This window comes from Grampus griseus (assembly GCF_964374135.1).
Source record: "Grampus griseus genome assembly, chromosome: 2".
Classification (NCBI taxonomy): domain Eukaryota; kingdom Metazoa; phylum Chordata; class Mammalia; order Artiodactyla; family Delphinidae; genus Grampus; species Grampus griseus.
Genome location: NC_139018.1, coordinates 120,422,980 through 120,444,452, shown reverse-complemented (window position 1 = coordinate 120,444,452; position 21,473 = coordinate 120,422,980). Strand labels below are relative to the sequence as shown.

Below are 21,473 nucleotides of genomic sequence, written 5' to 3'. Positions count from 1 at the left end.
GTCTGGTTTTGGTATCAAGGTAATACTGGCCATTTTCTGCAGGAGTTTGTATAGAATTTGTTGAGTATGTCTATTTGTATAGGCTTTAGTGGTTGCTCTAGATATTATGTTATATACATAATTTATCAAAGCATACACATAAAGTGCTGACACTTTACCACTTTTATGAAGCATAGAAACCTTACCTGCCTTTATGCTCCTTTATCCTCCACCATCTATAATTGTCTTAAATATTTCTTATACACACATTGAGACAATGTTATAATTTTTTCTTCAACTGTCAGACGTAATTTAGAAAATTCAAGAGGAGAAGGAAAGTCTCTGTATTCATTCATATTTTTGCTCTTTCCATGTTGTTCCTTCCTAATGTTTGAAGATTTCCTCTTTTGTCATTTCCTTTCTGTCTGGAGAACTTCCTTTAGCCATTCTTTTAAATTAGGTCTACTGGAAACCTAAATTCTCTTAGTTTTCCTTCATCTAAGAATGTGTTGATTTCCCCTTTATTTCTGAAGGATACTTCTGTTGTACATAGAATTCTGGACTGATGGCTCTTTTCTTTTAGCACTTGAAAAACATTGTTCCACTTCTTTCTGATCTCCATGGTTTCTGATAAGAAATTCACTGTCATTACAATTGTTTTTCCCATATAGGTAAGGAGTTGTTTCTCTTTAGAAGCTTTCAAGGCTTTTTCTTTGTCTTTAGTTTACAGAAATTGGACTATGATGTGTTTTGGCATGAATTTCCATGGGTTTTTCCCATTTAGAATTTTCTCAGCTTCTTGAATTCATATATTTATAGGTTTGTTTGTTTACAAAAATTGGGAAGTTTTCAGTGATTATTTCTTTGAATACTTTTCTCAGCTCTACCCTATTTCTCCTCTCCTATGGGACTATGGTCACGTGATCTTTTTTAGTTTATTTTCTCTCCATTATTCAGTTTCTGTAATTTCTATGTTATACCTTGTCATCCACATATTCTTTCTTCTATTCTCTCCATTCTGTTATCGAGCACATCCATTGAATTTTTTTAACCAATTGTTGGATTATTTTAGTTCCAAAATCCTAATTTGGCTTTTCTTTGTATCTTCTTTTGTTGTTGTTGTTGAAACTTTTTTTGGCTGACATTTTTCTTTTTTTTTTTTCATTTGTTTCAAGCCTGTTTGTAATTGCTCGTTGAGACATTTTTTATGATGCCTGCTTCAAAATCTCTGTCAGATAATTCTAACATCTGTGTCATCTGTGTTGGTGTTGGTTAGTTGTCTTTCCTCATTCCATTTGAGGTCTTCCTGGTTCTTGGTGTAAATAATTTTCAGTTGAAAATTGTATATTTTGAGTATTAAGTTATAAGACTCTGAATCATTTAAATCTTGTGTTTTAGCAGACCTTCTCTGACACCATTCCATTAGGTGTAGGACACCATTGATTCACAGCCATCAGATGGGGGTGGACGTACAGGTTTTCCACACTGCCTCTGCTGGAACCTAATGTGGCATGGGCTTCTTGGTACTGCTGGGCGGTAGTGGGCGAACCTCATCACCATCAGATTGGGGTGAAAGTCCAGGCTCCCCATATGTTCTCCATTTGGTAAGGGTGGAATCCTCATTACCATCCAGCAGAGTTCAAGTGCTGACTCCGCACCACCTGGCAGTGGGGGAGGGGTAGAGAGTGATTCATGGCAGCCTGGCAAGGATGACATCTCAGCTCCCCACTTGGCCTCTGCTAGAAGAGTGGTGGGAGGGCTACAGTTTGTTCTGTGGGTGTGGCTGGAATAGAACAGCTGTTTTCTAAGCAGTGGCTGTCTGGTTAAGAGGCCCCTCTCCTGGTGTTCTGACTAGAGAGAGCATGATTTTTTTGACAGCCTCCATTACTTCCAGATTGTAACCTTCTCTATCATCTACTCTGGGGTTTGTGAGGCAAAGAGGAACCCAGGGCACCTACCACCAGGTTGTGCCTCAAGTCCTGAGGTTCCTAGCCAGTCTGCCTTCTTCTCTCCACCTTTCAGTCTTCCCATGTTGTTTTATACGTAATGTCCAGGGGTTTTAGTTGTAGTTAGTAGAAAGGGTAGTGGAGAGGATGTCTACTCTGTCTTCCTGCAAGCAGAAGTCTCGAGATGTGTTGATGAAATTTAACATGACTTACCAAAATAGCTACAATGTCAGACAAAGACAAATATAACATGACATCACTTATATGTAGAATCTTAAAAAAATAATAATACAAATGAACTTATTTACAAAACAGAAATAGACCCACAGACACAGAAAACAAACTTATGGTTACCAAAGGGGAAAGGGGGGATAAATTAGGAGTCTGGGATTAACAGATACACATTACTATATATAAAACAGATAAACAACAAGGGCCTACTCTATAGCACAGGGAAATATATTCAATATCTTGTAATAACCTATAATGGAAAAGAATCTGAAAAATTTTATATATATATATATATATATATATATATATATATATATATATATATATACACACATGTATGTATAACTGAACCACCTTGCTGTACACCTGGAACATTGTACATCAACTATACGTCAATTAAAAAAATTAAATATAAACCATACTCTCAAAGGTGTGTATGCATCAACAAAGAAGGATGGTATTTTTTTAGAAAAACAACTTTTGGGAGGGGAAACTGTGTTCAAGGAAATTACACAAAGGAAAATTTTACATTTTGTGTAAAATGTGTTCCCAGATTCAAGGAGAGAAGGCTTTAGTCTTGAGTTTCTTGCTAGTTGATGGGAGAATTTGGCCGTTTTTTATCTTAGGAAAAAAATCTATATATTTTTTGAGAATAAGTAACCATAACCCTCCACCTTACCAATGAAGTTCTCTAGAATCCTCTAGAAAATCATCCGCCAATGTTGTGGCTTACTCAGCAAACATCCCTGCCTGTCCTGGGATTCTAAACGTGAGCTTCTGTTCCAGGTCGCCTGAACTGGTGGTCCACCGTGTGCACGAGCTGTAAACGGCTTCTTCCTTTGGCCACGACAGGGGACGGGAACTGCCTTTTACACGCTGCCTCACTGGGTAAGCCCCACAGTATAGACAGAGGGTGGCAGTGCCCAGGCCTGCTCTGTGCGTCATTAAAGGACAATCATATACTAAGTAGAGCCACGTGCATTACTGTCATCTGGAAGAATCCCCAAGGGATGGAGCCAACAATTCCTGCCCTTCTTGTCAAGCAGCTGGCAGGCTTGGTGGGGACATAGAGCACACACGAGAAAAGACCTGTCCTGATAGAAGGAGGCCTGAGCAGAGCTGCAGGGATGGGCATTAGACATCGTGATCTAGAGCAATCAAAGAGGACTTCCTGGAGGAGGTGAGATTTTACTGAGACTTGAAGAACTTGAAAGACTATAAAAAAGGACCTTCCAGGCAGGGAGACCACATAGATAAAGCAGAAAGGCAGAAATTAACATGGTGTTTGGGGTCGGGGCTAAGCCCTGTTGGGCTCGAGCAGGAAGTCTGGGGAGCAGCGCATGAGGCTGGGTAGGTCTGGGGCCACCACACTGACTGCAGCTGATGCACTCAGACTGACAAAAAGACAGACATAGGTACTGCTTGGGTAAATAACACGGCACAGTCAGAATACACCACAGAGAGGTCAGCAACCTCCTCCAACGGAGATGCGAGCTTCCTGGTTACAAAAAGCGACACCAGCAAATGCACAAGTGTGGGTGGCAATATTTGGATGATGGAAGGTCACGGTAGACTTTCTGGAAGCTCACTTAACCCCTCTGGACCCAGGCTTACAACACAGGCAGAACTGAATTTGTGCCGGGGACCCCAGTATCAGTGCCAGTGGCGCCTTATCAGTCCTGCAGTATGAGGACCCTCTCCAGGGGTGGGCCCCTCCGACGAGAGTATGGTCCTTGTTGGTCAAACTCGCCTCCCCAGGTAAACATGACCTTAACCCGATGCTGTGTCCCAGAGCAAGGACGCCCCAGACCTTGCTTCAGACCTGTAGTGAGGCCTATTCTGTAAGAGGTGGGCTGAGATGAGCCTGAAAAGGCTTAGAGGGTAATGAGGGGACCTGGAAAGGGCCCCGAGATGCCCAGAGGAGGATGGAGCCCAAGAGCAAAGGGAACATCCCACATTCCATGGACTTGACAAGGAGTGATGGGGAAGACAAGGGTACCCACCCACCTCCTCCCTTTCAAAACTAACGCATTTCTGTCTGTTGACTCCACATTCATCATAGTAAAATAACAATCAGCAATCTCACTGCCCAGCGATGGCTGCTTTTAACATTTTGGTATATTGTCTTCCACACTTTTGTCTATTCTTCCAGTGAAATTAGGACCTCACGGTGCTCACAGTTTGGAATCCAACATTTTTCCCTTAAAATTGTATTGAGAATTTTCCATGCTGTTCTTCAAAAACATATTTTTGCACACACACATTTTGTGTCCTATTCCATCGTAATGTATTCACTATCTCCCTCTTATGGAACTTATTTCATCTTGTTCTGTATAAAACCTGGAGAAGGAAAATGAAAGAAGAGATCTCTCCTCTGTGTCAACCAGCAGCCTCTTAACAAAGTTTCAGGCATGGAAATGCCTTTGTCCTTCTGAAACTGCAGCATGCAGAGGCACTGTCCCCGGCATGATCATGGGTGGATAAGGCCACAAACCAGCTGGCCACACGCCACTGTGGTCCTGTCTGATGGCATGTGTTTCCCCATGAGCACAGCAGGCCCTCCAGGTCTGCCTGGGAAGAGAAAGCCTTCTGCAGGTGGCCCTCACTCCAGCTGCAAGAGAGGCTAGGCCAAGACTCAGCCTGGGACTCGTGGCCTGTTGTTTCTTTTCTCCCAGTACTTTGTTCCCCTTTTGTACTTAAATTGCTGAACCCCACAGGAGCAGGACTGCCCGAAGTGGCCATGCCACACTCACCAGCAGTGCTTAATGGACCTGCTGACCAGCCCTGGCATTGACCTAGGGTGTGGGGCACACATAGAAATGACGGTAATCCTGGGGTCAGGCTTGTGGGCAAACATGTATGGGACAAGGAGACCCTCTTTGCAAAAGAGACCCAAACAAGGAGCCATGGCCTGTAGACTGGACCCGGGACTTGCCCTGCCTGGGAGGAGGCTGCAGGCAGGTCTGAGGGATGAGAAAGCTCAGCTCAGCCTGTTCATAAAAGGAGTGTTGATAGCCACCTCCCTCCGCCTGTGCTGCAGAAAAAGACCAAAGCCTCCCTGGACAGAAAGCCCGCAGCAGCCCAAGGTTATCCGCGTGTCTTTGCACTAAAGGATGTACAGCCAGTTTGGGCTTTTGATCAGCAGTCAGTGCGGGTCACTGCTCTCTGAAAGCTCTCCAGGGGGGGTCCCAGCTCACTTCAAGTCCACCCTTCCAGTCTCCACCTCTTCCCCTCCATCCCAGCTCCAGACACCTTTCCCTCCCTAGTATGCCACGTGGGCCTCCTCGGGGCCAGCCCTGGCCTCTTCCTGTGACTCAGCCCCATCCTTCACCACTCAAGTCTTTGCTGCAATGTCTCCACTCATGCCGTGACCAAACCACCCACCACTCTGCCCTCTTGGCCTGCTTCATCCCCCCGACGGTGCTGCTGCCTGCAACATAGGGTGTTCCATGCTAATTCGATGCCTGCCTCTCCTCCCCTCAATGTGGGCTCCGTGGGATTTTAGGAATTCAGTCTGTCCTGGTTGCTGCTGTGGATATTCCCAGCACTCAGAATGGTGCCTCACCCCTATTGTGAAATAAGTATGGAATTAATGGGATTCAATTAAACAAATGAATGAATGAATGAATTCCCCCACTCTCTGCCTGTAGCCAGAGCTGCATCTCTCTTTCACGATGCTTCTTCCATTGGTTGGGTTTCTTGGCCACTTCTGAGCTGTGCCAAAGGCGTACTCAGAGATGCTGGTTTGTCTTTATTGACCCCTGGGCACCCGGCACAGGCCGGGAGGGGCACTTCCTTCAGAAGCAGGTGCTCTCCGGGGGCCCCAGATGTGTGCTGAGATGCCTCAGGGCTACAGACATCAGATGCAGCAGACCCCCGAAGAAGCCGGAGTCTGACTGCCATCCTGGCTCTGGGCCCTGTGTGAGGGCACATCACCGATTGTCCCCACAGGCTCTCTCCCACTCGAACACAAGGCCCGAACCACAAACATTATATCCCTCAGAGCAAACCTGAGCGGTTGAGGGCAGCCTGCCAAGGGCCCCTGAGACAGGCAGCACTTAGCGAAACTGTTGTTGCTCTAAGGAGGGGCCGTGCTCCTTCACCGCTGCCTGCATCCACGGGAAACATCACAAGGGAGCACAGAGGGCAGCTGCTTGCTAATTGTCAGAACTGAACAGCTGGCTACTGAGCTAGTCTGCTCACACAGCTGCGGGGGCCAAGGCTGGAAGGCGGTGGTGGTCTCAGCGCCTGCCGGCCTGCCCCCCTCCTCCTCACGTCCCTCCTCTCTCCTCTGCCCCTCACGGGCCTCCCGGCTGCAGGCATGTGGGGCTTTCACGACCGGGACCTGGTTTTGCGGAAAGCTCTCTACACCATGATGAGGACGGGGGCCGAGAGGGAGGCCCTGAAGCGAAGATGGAGGTGGCAGCAGACGCAGCAGAACAAGGAGGTAGGTACCTGTCGGCGTGGCAGAGCCGGGACCACGCCATGCGTGGCCAAAGCCAGGGTAGGGTCCGGATCTGGGCCCCGAGGCCAAGTATGTCTTGTGAGATCAGCAGCAATGGCTCCGTCCCCCACTCAGACCCACTAAAGAGGAGCCCATTGCAACAGTCAGGCCCCGCCCACAGCGACCAGACGTCCATTTCCCCCACCCGTCCTGGTGTAATTATGAAAACCAATCGCCTTCACTTGCAAGGCTGTCCCGACCTGAATGGTGAATGAGATGGTCACCCGTCAGGTCACTGCCAGTGCAGCCACAGATTGGCCCTGGCATGGCCCACGGCCCCAGCCCCAGTGTGTGTGCTCAGTCCAAAGGGAATCCTCATCCCTGAACCTCGGTGAGGACTGGCCCTTCGCTGGCCTGGAAGCCCTTGAAGATGGGTCTGCCCGGGTCCCTACGCACGTGTCAGTGGTCGGTGCCCTGCCCGGTGCGCGTACAGGTTACACTGGTCATTCTCACCCTGGGAATGACCCCTATTGCTGGGTGGACTCCCAACGGCATGGAGGTTGGAGATTGGGGGTTCAGAACAAATTCTGTCAGAGCAAATGGGGATGGTCCTCGGCCACTAACAGGTGCCCCAGGCCCAGGGGCCGATGAAACCGGGAGGTGAGGCTCTCGGCCAGGATCACCTGGGTGGGGGGTAAGGGGTGGCCGTCCCCTCCTGAGCCCGCCCCCCTTTGCGCCAGTCAGGGCTGGTGTACACGGAGGAAGAGTGGGAGCGAGAGTGGACAGAGCTGCTGAAGCTGGCCTCCAGCGAGCCACGCACGCACATCAGCAAGCACGGCGGCTCGGGCGGGGGGTAAGTGCTGCCCCGGCCGTGCCCCCACCCCCAGCGGCACAGGAAGTTTGGGAGGACGCGGGACCCCCAAGCTGGGGGCGACATGAGAACGACTCCCACCTTCAGACCTTAGATTCTACCAAGGATGCAGGGCAGGTGGTGGGGGGGGCGGGCGGGACAGCAGGACCCTGCCAGATGTTTGGGCAAAAGTGTGCACAGTCCCCATGTGCATCTCATGAGCTCACATGTGCCCCCCGACACCACAGCAGGGAGGGACTCACCGCCCAGCCAGCCTCGGGAGGGCCCACACTGCCCACGCACTCACCAGGCTCTGAAGCCTCAGGCTGCTGATTTGGGTTTTTTCATCTGAACATCTAATTTCTGGCTTTAAGAAGTCCCAGTGAAACAAAAGATAGTTAGGCGAGCCCAGCGTCTCCCAGACGGGCTCCAGGGACATCCTGCGTGTTCCTGGCACCCAGGCTCTACTGCCCTGCACACGTGGGCAGCGGCTGTTCTTCCTGCAGACATGGCTGGACCGTCCCCACGTGGGAATGAAGGTGCAGCCAACAGGGCAGCTGCAGCCCCTTTGGCCCCAGCTTTTTGAAACCGAGGGCCAGGTTGTCACCCCCCAGAAAAAGTCTCAGCCAAACACAAGAGAGGATGCTTGTTGACAGCCGGGAGACCCAAGAAAGGATCAGAGGCTCTAGACAGCCCCTGCAGGCAGTGCATCCCAGGCCCTACCCTGCCCCCACGCATCTCTGCATCTGGGTCCTCAGCCTCTGCAGCAGGACCTAGCGCTTTCCAGGCCGGCACCAGACAGAGGCCCTTCAAAGACAAGGCTTAGAGATGATAAGGGAACCTGTAAACACTATTCCTACAGGGTTGTTTTGTCACTTTGTTTTTTCGTGTTTTTTTATGCGGACCACTTTTAAAGTCTGTATTGAATTTGTTACAATATTGCTTCTGTTTTACATTTTGTTTTATTGGCCCTGAAGCATGTGGGATCTTAATTCCCCGACCAGGAATTGAACCCGCACCCCCTGCATTAGAAGGCGAAAGTCTCAATCACTGGACAGCCAGGGAATTCCCTGTCACTTTGTTTTAATCGGGAGACTTGTCAACACCAAAAGTCTGTCTTGTTGAGGACATTTGGGGACAAATATCCTAAAGACTCAATCCACTCCTGAAGGCCTGCTCTCTACTTTCCCACACTGCTGAGTCTTGCCTGGGATGCGTCTAAAGGGTTACTCGCCATCCTTTTCCCCATTGTCCCTCTAGTCCCTGCTGCTCTGTAGACGCTGGTACATTGGATCCTGCTTGGTGACTCTTCCAGGGTGGGGAAGATGTGGGGAATGACAGCAGTAATGATAAGAATAACAGGTCACAGTCACCACATACTGTGTCCCCCCCCCCGAGTCCTCCCATCCAGGAGGCACTTGACGGACAGTCACATGGCTGGTTCGGGTCATCTGACTCCTAAGGCCATGGCCTGGGCACTGCTGCTGCTCCCTGGGACCCCAGAGGACTCAGAGCAGGAGAGTGGGGGCAGGCAGCAGACGACATCTGTTTGTCCCTGTCGCCCCTCACAGGGACTCGGGTTTGCCAAGGTCGAGGCAGGACCACCACATGGAGGCCCCTAGGTGATGGGCAGCGTCTGTGTCCCCTACTGTCCCCTCCTCTTTCTCCCACTCCTTACGCCCTGAGGATATGGGGTCGGGGGAGAAGATGCTGGACCAGCTGACCACTCGCCCGCCGCTCAGGCATTGCTGAGACCTGCCAACCCGATGGTAGCTGCCCTGTGCCTCCAAATGCCCCCCTCCTCGCAGGACCCCTTCACCATTAGTTTGGTTTCAGTTGTAAAGATGGAAGTGTTTTTGGCCACAACACGCAACTCTGACCAGGGATTGAACCCAGGTCACGGCAATGAAAGCCTGTAATCCTAACCACTAGGCCGCCAGGGAACTCCCGCCCTGGTCTTTTTAAGTTCCCTCCATGGAACTTGGACCAGAAGGTTTGAGGAGCAGGTAAGCATCATACTGGTCACTAGTGTCCTCTTCTGTGAGAGGTGCTGGGTGGGCAACCCCAGGTGCAGGCAGGATTCTGACACGTGCCAGGGCCTCGGGAGGATCCCTTTGCCTGTCGCTCTGCACAGATCATGGCACAGAAATGCTCTGCAGGTGGTGTCCCAGCCCCATGTCTGGTTTCTGCTGGATTTTAAATGGTCCCAGGGGCTCCAATCCTCCCCCACCCCATGCCCTCCCAAGCCAGGGCACAGGGTTTTTTTGTTTTGTTTGTTTGTTTTTTAACATCTTTATTGGAGTATAAGTGCTTTACAATGGTGTATTAGTTTCTGCTTTATAACAAAGTAAATCAGTTATACATATGCATATGTTCCCATATCTCTTCCCTCTTGCATCTCCCTCCCTCCCACATTCCCTATCCCACCCCTCTAGGTGGTCACAAAGCACTGAGCTGATCTCCCTGTGCTATGCGGCTGCTTCCCACTAGCTATCTACCTTACGTTTGGTAGTGTATATATGTCCATGCCACTCTCTCACTTTGTCACAGCTTACCCTTCGCCCTCCCCGTATCCTCAAGTCCATTCTCTAGTAGGTCTGTGTCTTTATTCTCATCTTGCCCCTAGGTTCTTCATGACCATTTTCTTTTTTTTCTTAGATTCCATATATATATGTTAGCATACGGTATTTGTTTTTCTCTTTCTGACTTACTTCACTCTGTATGACAGACTCTAGGTCCATCCACCTCACTACAAATAACTCAGTTTTGTTTCTTTTTACGGCTGAGTAATATTCCATTGTATATATGTGGAGGGCGCAGGGTTTTCTGGCCCAATAACTGCAGTCTGCAGGGCTGTGTGTGGGCTCCAGACAGTCACCTGGACCCACAGCAGCAGGTAGATCCCAGACACAGGTGGGGAGCTTCTAGAACCAAGGCTGTTTTGGTTCTGACACGTTACTATGGTAACATTTGAGCTCTGTGAGAGAGACCTCACAGAGGCTTTTAGTCACTCTCACGGGACCTCCCCACATCCTCCTCCCTGGAGAGCTCTTATGCGGTCACACCACAGAGAACAGGACTGTTTCCTCCTTCTAGGAGGTGTACCCCTGCTGGGGGGTCCACCTTCTCTTGGGGTGCAAAAGTCCAAAAGAGAGACTTTTCTTGAGCAAGTTGTCAGCATCTTTGCATTTTGCCTCTGTCTTCTCTTGGCAAAGGGAAGAGGGTCCCCTCCTCGTGCTGAGCGGAGGGACGGGGAGCATCCCTGGGGCTCCAGGGTTGCGGAGACTGAGCGCGAATCCTGGGAGGAGGCCTGGGCCACGCTGTCTTCAGGACTCTGCCTGTGAGGGAGAAGCCCAGAGGCCAGGCCTGAAGGGCGGGCACAGCCATTGGCTTGGGGCACCACTACCTCTGTCCAGGGAATGGAGGGCAGAGACCCTCAGCTGGGGGGAGGTCTGAAGACCTGCAAAAGCACATCCTTGGAAATGGAGTCAGCATTAGGACCTCCCCCAAGCCCAGCGGGCACCCAAAGGAGGAGAGCCAAGATGGCCTTGGCTGCCCTCTGGCCTCTCCTGTCTGGCCTGCGCTGGCCCCTCAGGGGGCACAGGTGCTGCCAGAGAATGGGGAGGAGGTGAAGCGAGAAACAGAGAAGAACCGGCCAGGCCTGCAGTGGGCTGGGCTCAGGGCTGATGTGATAGCCCCCTGAACAGAACTAGGAAAAGTGACCAGAAAGGCCACACAGAGTTTATCCTGAGGAAAGGAGAGAGCTGGGCAAATGAGTGCATTTGCAGGTACAATGGCGAGAAAAACTACAATGGCTTTCCTCGTGTTCCCCCCACGCCCTGGGAACCTGGCCACCATGGTGAGTGACAAGTGCAAGCACTGCTCCTGCCCAGCCAGCCCCTGGCCGCCTGGCCCTGAGACAGATGGAGACAGACACCACACTGCGGCTCCCAGCATGGACACTGGCCCAGTATCATTTTTTTTTCCAGAAAGCAACCAGATTAAGTATCTGAAGAGGCCGGAAGGGACCAAGGGCCAGACCCAGGGATGCGCTTGGCCTGCTTCCTGCCTTCCTCCTGCACGACTCACAGTGGCCGGTCCCCAGGCTCACTGGCCAAGCCCCAGCAGGAGACCCTGGAGGCAGGGATGCCTGTCCACAACTTGACCACGGAGAAGGGTGGAGACCAGGCTGGGGTCTGGGCAGGGCGGGCCACCAGCCAGAGAGCCACCGTGGACAGGCTGCTCAGGACTGGTGACCACAGAGCGGGATGCCCTCCAAGACCTCAGGAAGGCAAGGCCAGTGTGAGCTCCCTGCTGAGTTCAGATGCGTGAGAAAGATGGGGTGGCACCTGCACCCGCAGACGCGGCAAACATGGTGAGAGCCGAAGCAGGCAGAGGCGGGGGCTTCCACGCAGGCGCACTCAGAACTACAGGACCCGTTGTCTCTGCTGCTCCTACTTGCAAATCAAAACGTGTATGTTTCTCTGTGGCTAAAATGAGAAATCAGACGTTCTGTGCTGCTGCTCCTCCAGAGACCCTCTGAGGCACGACGTGTGAAGTGTGACCTCCTTCACACTGCTGCTGGGGTTTACAGCCCCTCCACCAAAGGTGAACTAGGCTCGCCCGTCACCAGGGCTGCAAGTGGGACCATGGAGAAGAGGGCTGCTCCCCAGAAGGAAAAGGAAGACATGGAGGAGAGAAGAAAATAAGTCCAGCCTAAGTCATGCAGGTCTGCAGGGAAAGCAGTGCTGAGGTGAAGTTGTCCGTCACTGGCTGGCACGTGCAGCGCTGCCCCCCCATGCTGGACACTGCGGGAAGAGGGGGTGTGTGCAACGGGAGGAATCCATTACTTGTTCCCAAACCGGTAAAATCTCTGAAAGCAGTTAGTTAGTGGTGGCCTCTGGGTGCTTCATCTGGTTTCAAGGCAACTGAGAACTAGGAAGGGGGGATGCCTGGTGGACCCCGACCAGAGGCCCAGACTCAGATGACCTGGGTTAGAGTCCCAGGCTGGGCGTGTGATCTCAGGCCCGTCTCCCAAGCTCTCTGAACGTCCGTGTTGTTCAGATGTAAAATGCACTTGGTAATGACGTCCCTGCCAGGCTGTATCGGTTTTTGATGGTTGTGGAGAAAACCACACCAAAACTGGGTGGCTTAAAGCAGACCCACTGGATTTGCTTGTATGCTGGGGGCCAGCAGTCTGGTCTGGAATTGCCTGGAGCTGCTCCTGGGGCTGCAGCATCTGGCAGTTGGTGTGGGTGGGGCTGCATAGTCCAGGATGGCCTGGTTCACAGCTCTGGCTCTCGCTGGGCCTCTGTCCAGATGGGCTTTCATCCTTGAGAAGGCTCAGGCTCTTTACAACATGGATCAGAGCAGGAAGAGGAGGCAGCCCCCATTGTGGAGGTGCGGCTCAACTCTCTGCTTGCATCGTGTTTACTAATGTCCCACTTGCCAAAGCAAGTCCCATGGCTGAGCCAGCCTCTGGGCAGAGAAAGAGACTCCATCCTTAATAAGAGGAGGGGCAAGGTCACATTGCAAATAGACAAGCACACAGCAGTAAGAAGGCTCTGTGGCCATGAAAGCAATCAGTCACATTCTCTGATGCTGTTGGAATGAGGCGGTGAAATCATGGGTTTGAAAGTGTTTGGAAAGAAGTTTATACAACTGTAAAAATAATGTTTATTAAGACATTGTCACACTCAGCCTGTGAGCTGGCCTGCCTGCTGCCTATATGGTATGTTGTAAAGGCCCATCCCAAATACTTGAAATGTGTTCCTTTTCCCTGACTATCCACTGGTTCATCTCACTGTCCATAGTGTAGTGGTTATCACATTCGCCTCACACTCGCTCATCTCAGTGTCTGATATTCCACCCTTAGAAGTTCATTCCTTTGAGTCTTGAAAACGTTGGAGCTTTTAGGGGCTTTCAGGAGTCTCTGACTGTAGAGCAGATCCTTCCTATGAGCTTATATGTCACTGTATACTCTGCAGCCTGACCTCCAGAGCCTGGACCTCTGGGAATGGAACACAAAAACAGCTTATAGGATTGCACTGGACACAGTGAGGATTGGAGAGAGGAAGGCATGAACCTCTACTGGGCACCTACCTGCCTTACATACTACCTAAGTGTCACCACCTTACACCCTTTATCTCCACTTTATAAATTAGGCATCATCCTCCTTTGTACATTGGAAAACTAATGCTCTGAGAGATTAATTGACTTACCTCCAGTTTGTAACTGCTGGGGCTGGAATGCAGAGCCAGACCTGAGTCCAGAACCCTGCAGTTTCCCAGAGCATACACTGTGACAAGCTTTATAGCTTCTCAAGAAAGAGTGTACTTACAAATAGACTTTTTTGGGTCCTTGCGTATCTGAATCTGTCTTTATTCTGTCTCACCCTTGGTGGATAGTTTGTCTGGGTATAAAATTCTAACTTTAAATTCATGGCATGAATGATGTCATCAAAGGAAATAAATCAGACAGAAAGCTATCAGCTTCCTGGCACTCAGTCCAGGTTGGCTAATTTGAAATAAAACAATTATATAAAATCAAAGACTAAATATATTCAACTTCTTACTTTGTCTTTATAGGCTGTGAAAAAGATTTATTCATTAACTCAACATGTATTAATTGCCTGCTATGTGCTGTGCATTTGCACACACACTATCTCATTCTGCCATCACAGTAACCCTGTGAGATAAGGATTGTAACTCTCATTTAAAGTATGAGGAAACTTGGATTCAGGATAAAAATGATTTGTCCAGGGTAATCTACAGGGTGGAAAAGCCATAGTTCAAATTCAGGTATTCTGCCTCCCAGGTTCCCTGGTCCCTGCTTTTCCTCCTACCCCTTGGCTCAGAAGCCTCTGTCTCTGTTTATAGAGAATTGGGTTCTTGCTCTTTTCTGTGAGTGATAGAATAAGGCCTCTTTGTTTTCTAGTCCAATTCCAGGATGTGTTTCAAGGGAGTATCATTTCAGATCCCAGCCTTCATTAACAACAGACTAAACCTTTACCTACCATCAGTTGTCTTTCTCTGTGAATGTACATACAGAAAGGCGTTTTCCAACTCAGCCTCCCTGAGTCTCCCTTTCCTCCTTGCCAAATATTGAAAACCTTTGTAAGCATTAGTTCTATGATGAATTAATGAGAGGAATTATTTTAAATTACCAAGCAATATCCAACAATCACTATACTCCTGGGAGGCAGGGAGAAAACCAGGACCCTCTCAGTTTGAAGAATACAATGTAGACCCCATTAGGGAAATGAAAATTAAAACCACTACATACCTGTAAGAAGGTCGAAAAGAAAATATACTGGCAATACCAGGTGGTGGTGAGAATGCAAAGCAAATTTTACATCACATTGTTGGTTATGTAAAATGACACAACAACTCTGGAATACAGTTTGACAGATTCTTGTAAATTTAAAAATACGTTTGCCATATGACCCAGCAGTCCTACTCCTAAGTATTTACCCTAGAGCTGTGGTTCTCAACCAGGGATGATTTTGCCCCCATGGGACATTTGGCAAGGTCTAGAGATATTTTGGTTGTCACAACTGGAGGGTGGGCTGGATACTGCTAGAATCTAATGAGCAGAAGCCGGGGATGCTGCTAAACCTTCTGAAATGCACAGAACAGCCCCCCAAAACAAAGAATTATCTGGTCCAAAATTTCAGTAGTGCCAAGATTGAGAAAATCTGCCCCAAAGAAATGAAAATGTACATTCACACAAAGTTCTATGTAAAATGTTTATAGAAATTCTACTCATAATTGCCAAAAACTGGAAATAACTCAAATGTCCATTGATAAACAAATTGGAGTACATCAATATTATGGAATACTATTCATGAATTAAAAACAAACTATTGATACATGCAACAACTTGCATGAAAGGATCAAGTCTCAAAAAGTTATATGTTGTATGTATGATGTCATTTATATGACATTATCCAAAAGGCAAAACTATAGTGATGGAGAACAGATCAGGGTTCCATTTACTTACACATGAATGTCCGACTTTCCAATATCATTTCTTGAAAAGACTATTCTTTCATCACTGAATTGCTTTTACCTTTTTCAGAAACAAATAGGCAATATTTATATGGGTTTTGAGGGGAGTTTCTCTATTATGTTCCATTGAAATATGTGTCAATGCTTTTGACAATATCACCCTCTTGAATACTGTCACTTTATAATAAGTCTTAAAATTGGGTAGCATCATTCCTCCAACTTTATTCTCTTTTTTCAATATTTCTGGTCTTTTTTTTTTCTTGCTTTCCCATACAAATTTATAGAATCACCTTATCTATATCTGAAAACTATCCTGCTAGGATTTTTTTTGGTATTGCATTAAATCTATACGTGAATTTGGGGAGGATTGAAATCTTTAAAATGTTGAGTCTACTTACACATCTTTTTCCATGTATTAGGGAGACACTATATGTCTCTTCATTTATTTAGATCTTCTTTGATTTGTTTCATTAGCATTTTATAATTTTCATCACACAAGTTCCATACATGTTTTATTAGATTTATACCTGAATATTTCATTTGGAGCTATTGTAAATGTGTGTGTGTGTGTGTGTGTGTGTACATGCACATGTGTATGTGTTTTCATTTGGGTCTGCAATTATTCATTGCTAGTTATAGAAATGTGATTTGATGTTTGTTTTGACTTTGTATTCTGTGATGTCACGAAACTCATTTATCAGCTATAAGAGGTTTTTTGTCGATTCCCTGGGATTTTCCACATAGACATTCATATCATCTATGGGCAGGGATAGTTTTATTTCTTCCTTTCCAATCTCTATGCCTTTTATTTCTTTTTCTTGACTTATCGCACTAACTAGGATTTCTAGTATGATGTTGAGTGGACATGGTGAGAGAGGACACCCTTCCCTGGTTATCAGTCTTAGTCAGAAATCTTTTATCAATATGATGTTTGTTATAGGTTTTTAGTAGGTATCTTTTATCAGGTTGAGGAAGTTTCTTTCTATTCCTTTTGTCAAGAGTTTCTGTCATTAATGAAAGCTGAATTTTATCAAATACATTTCTACATCAATTAATATGATCATGTGGATTTTTTTTGTCTTTAGACCATTAATGTGGTGGGTTGCATTGAATGATATTTGAATATTGAACCAGGGATTCCATTGCAGGGAATCCTTGAATTCCAGGGATTAATTCCACTTTCTCTTGGTGTACTGAACTTTTTATTTTGTTCATTCAATTTGGCAATATTATGTTGAGAATTTTTGCATCTGTGACCATGGAGGTTATTGGAATGTAGTTTTCTTTTTATATACTACTGTCTTTGTCTAGTTTTGGTATCAGAGTAATGCTAGTCTCATAAAACAAGTTGGGAACTATTACCTCCTCTTCTATTTTCTAGAAGAGATTGTATAGGACTGGTAATATTTATTCTTTAAATGTTTGGTAGACTTCACTGAACCTATGAAATCATCTGCAACCAAACATTTCCTTTTCAGAAGTTTATTAACTATAAATTCAATTTTTTTAATAGTTACAGAAAACAAATAAGTAGGTTTGGGTAGCTTGTTGTTTTTGAGAAATTGTTCCATTTCCTCTAAGTTGTTGAATTTATGTGCATAATATTGTTTGTAATTTTCCCTTTTTTAACTTATAAATATCTTGGAGGGACTTTAGTGATATTCCCTTTCTTTTCAGATTCAGCAATTAGTGTCTTTCTCTTTTTTTTTTTTTGGTCAACCTTGCTAAAGTTCTATCAATTTTATTAAAGTTCTTTTAAAAGAACCAGTTTTGTCTCAATTGATTATCCCTATTGACTTTTAGATTTTAATTTCATTGGTTTCTGCTCTTATCTTTAGAGTTTCCCTCCTTCTGCTTGCTTTGTGTTTATTTTACACTGATTTTTCTACTTTGTTCAGGTGAAAGCTTAGATTATTGATTTGAGATCTTTCTTTTTTGTAATGTATACATTTTGGGGCTATAAATTTCCCTCTAAGAACTGCTTAGCTGCATACAACAAATTTTGATACGTTGCATTTTTATTTTCATTCTGTTTAAAATATTTTCTAATTTCCCTTGAGACTTTCTCTTTTACCACTGAATTATTTAAAAGTGTATTGTGTAATATGTTTTTGTTGTCTTTCTTTACTAATTCTAGTTTAATTGCATTATGGTCTGACAACATAATTGGTATGATTTAAATTACTTAAAATGTGTTCAGTTTTGTTAAGGAGTAAGCATATTGTCTATCTTTGTGAATATTCCATGTGCATTTTAAAAAGATGTGTATTCTGTACTTGTTAGATGGAGTATTCTGTTGATGTCAGTTAGATCCAATCGACTGATGGTTTTGTTCAAATTTTCTATACACTTGATGATTTTCTGTCTACTTGTTCTTTCAGTTACCAAGAGAGAAGTTTGTAGCCCTACAATTATACTTGTGGCTGTTTCTGTTTCTCCTTTCAGTTTTGTCAGTTTTTTCTTCTAAGTATTTTGAAGTCTTATTGTTAAATCCACGTTCATTTAGGACTATTCTATCTTCTTACTGAATCTTATCCTTTTATCATTATGTAGTATTTCTTTTTATCTGGGGCAATTTTCTTTGCTCTGAAGTCTACTTTGCTTGATATTGATAAAGTTTCTCTAGTTTTCTCTTGATTAAAATTTCCATGATCTGTAATTTTCCATCCTTTTACCTTTAACCTACCTATATCATTATATTTGAAGTGAGTTTCTTCAACACAGCAAATAGTTTTTATTGATTCTAACAATTTCTATCTTTTAACTGCTGCATTTAAACAATCTGTATTTAATGTAATGATTGACATGCTTGAATTTAGCTTTTTCGTTTTATTATTTGTTCTCTTTTTCTTTTTGTGTTTTTTTTTGTTCCTATGTTCCCCTTTCCTTGTTTCAATTATTTGAATTTTTTAAGTTTCTATTTTAATTTAACTTTTGTGATTTTAACATCTCTTCATATAATTTTTAAGTGGTGGCTCTAGGGCTTCCCTGGAGGCGCAGTGGTTGAGAGTCCGCCTGCCGATGCAGGGGACACGGGTTCGTGCCCCAGTCCGGGAAGATCCCACATGCCACGGAACGGCTAGGCCCGTGAGCCATGGCCACTGAGCCTGCGGGTCCCGAGGCTGTGCTCCGCAACGGGAGGGGCCACAACAGCGAGAGGCCCACGTACCGAAAAAAAAAAAAAAAGTGGTGGCTCTAGTAATTACAATATACATACTTTAAGCAATCCCTTTTGGAATTCAAGTGAAATTCAAAGTCCTTGTCACTATATGGGTCCCTTATCTTCTCCTTTATGTTTTAATTTTCTTATGTATTGCATCTACATACTTTAAATACCCCACCAGCCAATATAATAATTTTAATGTGAGTCTTCAAATATATATTAAAGAACTCAAGAGGAAAAGGATAGTCTGTTAATATGTATGCAGATCATGACTGTTTCTGTTGTGCTTCCTTCATTTCTGATATTCCAACATTTCTTCTTGTATCATTTTCTTTCAATCTGAACATTTTCCTTTAATTTTTTTAGGGAGATTTGGTGGTTATGAATCCCCTTTTCTTCATCTGAGAATATGTTTATTTCACCTTTATACCTGAAGGATATTTTTACTGGATATTGAATTCTAGTTTAACATCCTTTAAAAATCTTGTTTCTCCTTCTTCTGGCTTCCAGTGGTTCCTGATGAGAAATCTACAGTCATTCGAATTATTGTTCCCCTGTTGAGAGTGTCACTTTTATCTGGCTGCTTTCAACATTTTTCATCTGTCCTTAGGTTTCAGCAATTTGATTTTGTTGTGTCTGGCCATGGATTTCTTTAGGTTTATCCTCTTTAGTTCTCTGAGCTTCTTAAATCTACAGGTTTGTATCTTTGCACAGCTTAGGAAGCTTTCAGTCATTATTTATTTAAATTTTTTTTTTCTTTTTAGAGGCACTGTACTCTTTCTCCTTATTGGACCCTCATGACATGAGTATTACACCTTTGGCGTTGACTGACAAGTCACTGAAATCCTCATTTTGTCAATCTTTTCTTCTCCCTCTTCTTCAGATTGGGTCATCTGTTGATCCATCTTCAGATTTACTGACCCTTTTTCTTTCTCATCTCCAATCGGCTGTTGAGTCCACTCAGTGAATTTTTTCTTCCAATTGTTGTATATTTAGGTTCTAAAATTTCCATCACTTATTGGAGCATTTTCATAATGACTTCTTTAAAATCTTTGTCAGATAATTGCGATATCTACCAACTCAGAGTTGGTGTCTTTTGATTGTTCTCTTCCTTGGGCATTGAGATTTTTGTGGTTCTTCATATGTCGAGTACATTTGGATTGCATCCTGGACATTTTGGGTCTTATGAGACTCTGAGTCTTGTTTATAATCTAAGAAAAATGTTGACTTTTTAATTCTATCAGGTAGGTTCATACTGTAAATTTCAACCTGCCTTCTCTGGGCTGTGGTTTTCAAAGCCTTTGCTGTCCTATTTGGCTAAGCTTCACATTATGCAGTCTGTGACCTGGGTGGGGGTCTCTTCAGTAAGTCCTCAGAGCCTTTGGTGTACTGATTAGGACAGATCCACGCATGCACAGCTCACAGTTGGGGAGAGGGGAGTCCAGGAGTTCATAAACAACCTCATGGGATTGTTTTCTGAAGCCCTCTTTTTATAATCTTCCAGGTACTTTTTGGTTCCCTGGGACTCCCTTTTCTGTCCTCCAGCCAGAATGCACCACTGTGCACATAGCCGTGTCCTGCACCCTGCTCATGCAGGACTTGTGTATGTTTTATATTGTCTCCCCTTCAGACTGCAGTATCCTGTTGGTGCAGCCAACCCAATGCTTCTTTTTGATTCTTTTCCAAACCCTAGCTCAGTGCTGGCCACTTGGGGCTGTGTGTACCTACAGAGCCAGATCCAGGAGCAGCAGGCACGGAGCTAAGCACTTGTGCCTCCACACACCCCCAGGGGAGGCATTCCTGCCTGGAGCCCATGACACCAGTGCCCAGACCTGAGCCATTAGCAGGCGGGGAGCAAAGGCCAGCCCTTGTGGGTTGAGTGCTCACACCATTTTCCCACACTCGTGCAGGGAGGGCTGGCCTTCTTAGAGGATAAGGATTCCCTAGAGATGGGGAAGAATAGCATCATCAGGCAGGAATTAGAGCCATGTCGTCTACTGAGCACATGTGTTATGTTCTGCGTCAAGCAGGGCTGCAAAGCTGTCCTTATCATGGCCAATGACAGAAACCTGAGTTTCAGAAAATTAAGTCAGTTCCCAGCATCCCACAGCCCAGAAGAGACAGAGCCAGGATCTGAACTTGGAACTGACCACAAACATAAACCCATGCTCTTATCAAATGCAAAACAGGCATGAAAAGCAAGAATCAAGAACTTATCCTGAGATTTGTGATGAAAGTAATCAATTTTGTTCTTTAACCTTTTATAAAAGAAAAGCTTACTTGCTCACCATTAGATGAGACAGGTTATGGAGGCTGAGAGGCTGTTTGAACAAAGAGAAAAAGAGGCTGAGAGAGTGGGGCCATTTCAAGGACTCTTGGGCAGCCCCCACAGAGTGACTGACACCCCAGGCCCCTATTTCTCTTGTGTGCTGCTCATTTTGTAACTGACTTTCCATAATTTCCTTGCTGTGTCTACATAATTTCATAATATGTTTGCTGCCTTTCTATTTTATTGGACTTTTTCAGAAATTACTAGAATCCTAAATGGTTACCTGATGTACAGTCTCAGAGGTATGAACTTAAGTCAGTCTTTTAAGGAAAGGTGAGTGGCATGCCACTGCTGGGAGGTGCCCACCCCGCAGGGTCAGGGCTTGGCCCCTTGTGGAAAAGGAGGCTTTCTTACAAATATTCCTCAAGGTGCTGTGACTTTTACCAGTGAACCAAGCAGGAAGAATGTTTGTTCACCTAACGAGTTCTCACATTTGCAAATGTGGAATCCAGGTCAAATTTTTAAAGACATTGCTAATTGAAAATATGATTGAAGCCAAACTCTTCATCTGTCAGGAGCCTT

General features: G+C 45.7%; 1 protein-coding gene across 2 annotated transcripts in view; it reads left to right on the top strand.

Moving 5' to 3' along the window:
• Window positions 1-21,473, top strand: part of OTUD7A (OTU deubiquitinase 7A) — a gene marked incomplete at both ends in the record, with an annotated part of 175,931 nt that overhangs the window by 121,168 nt on the left and 33,290 nt on the right. The window contains 3 exons of one of the 2 annotated variants that reach the window (XM_082649197.1): window positions 2,943-3,044; window positions 6,476-6,603; window positions 7,341-7,453. In XM_082649197.1, the coding sequence (XP_082505323.1) occupies window positions 2,943-3,044; window positions 6,476-6,603; window positions 7,341-7,453 (343 nt within the window). The remainder of the gene's footprint in view (window positions 1-2,942; window positions 3,045-6,475; window positions 6,604-7,340; window positions 7,454-21,473) is intronic. The other variant, XM_082649198.1, reaches the window with a different exon arrangement.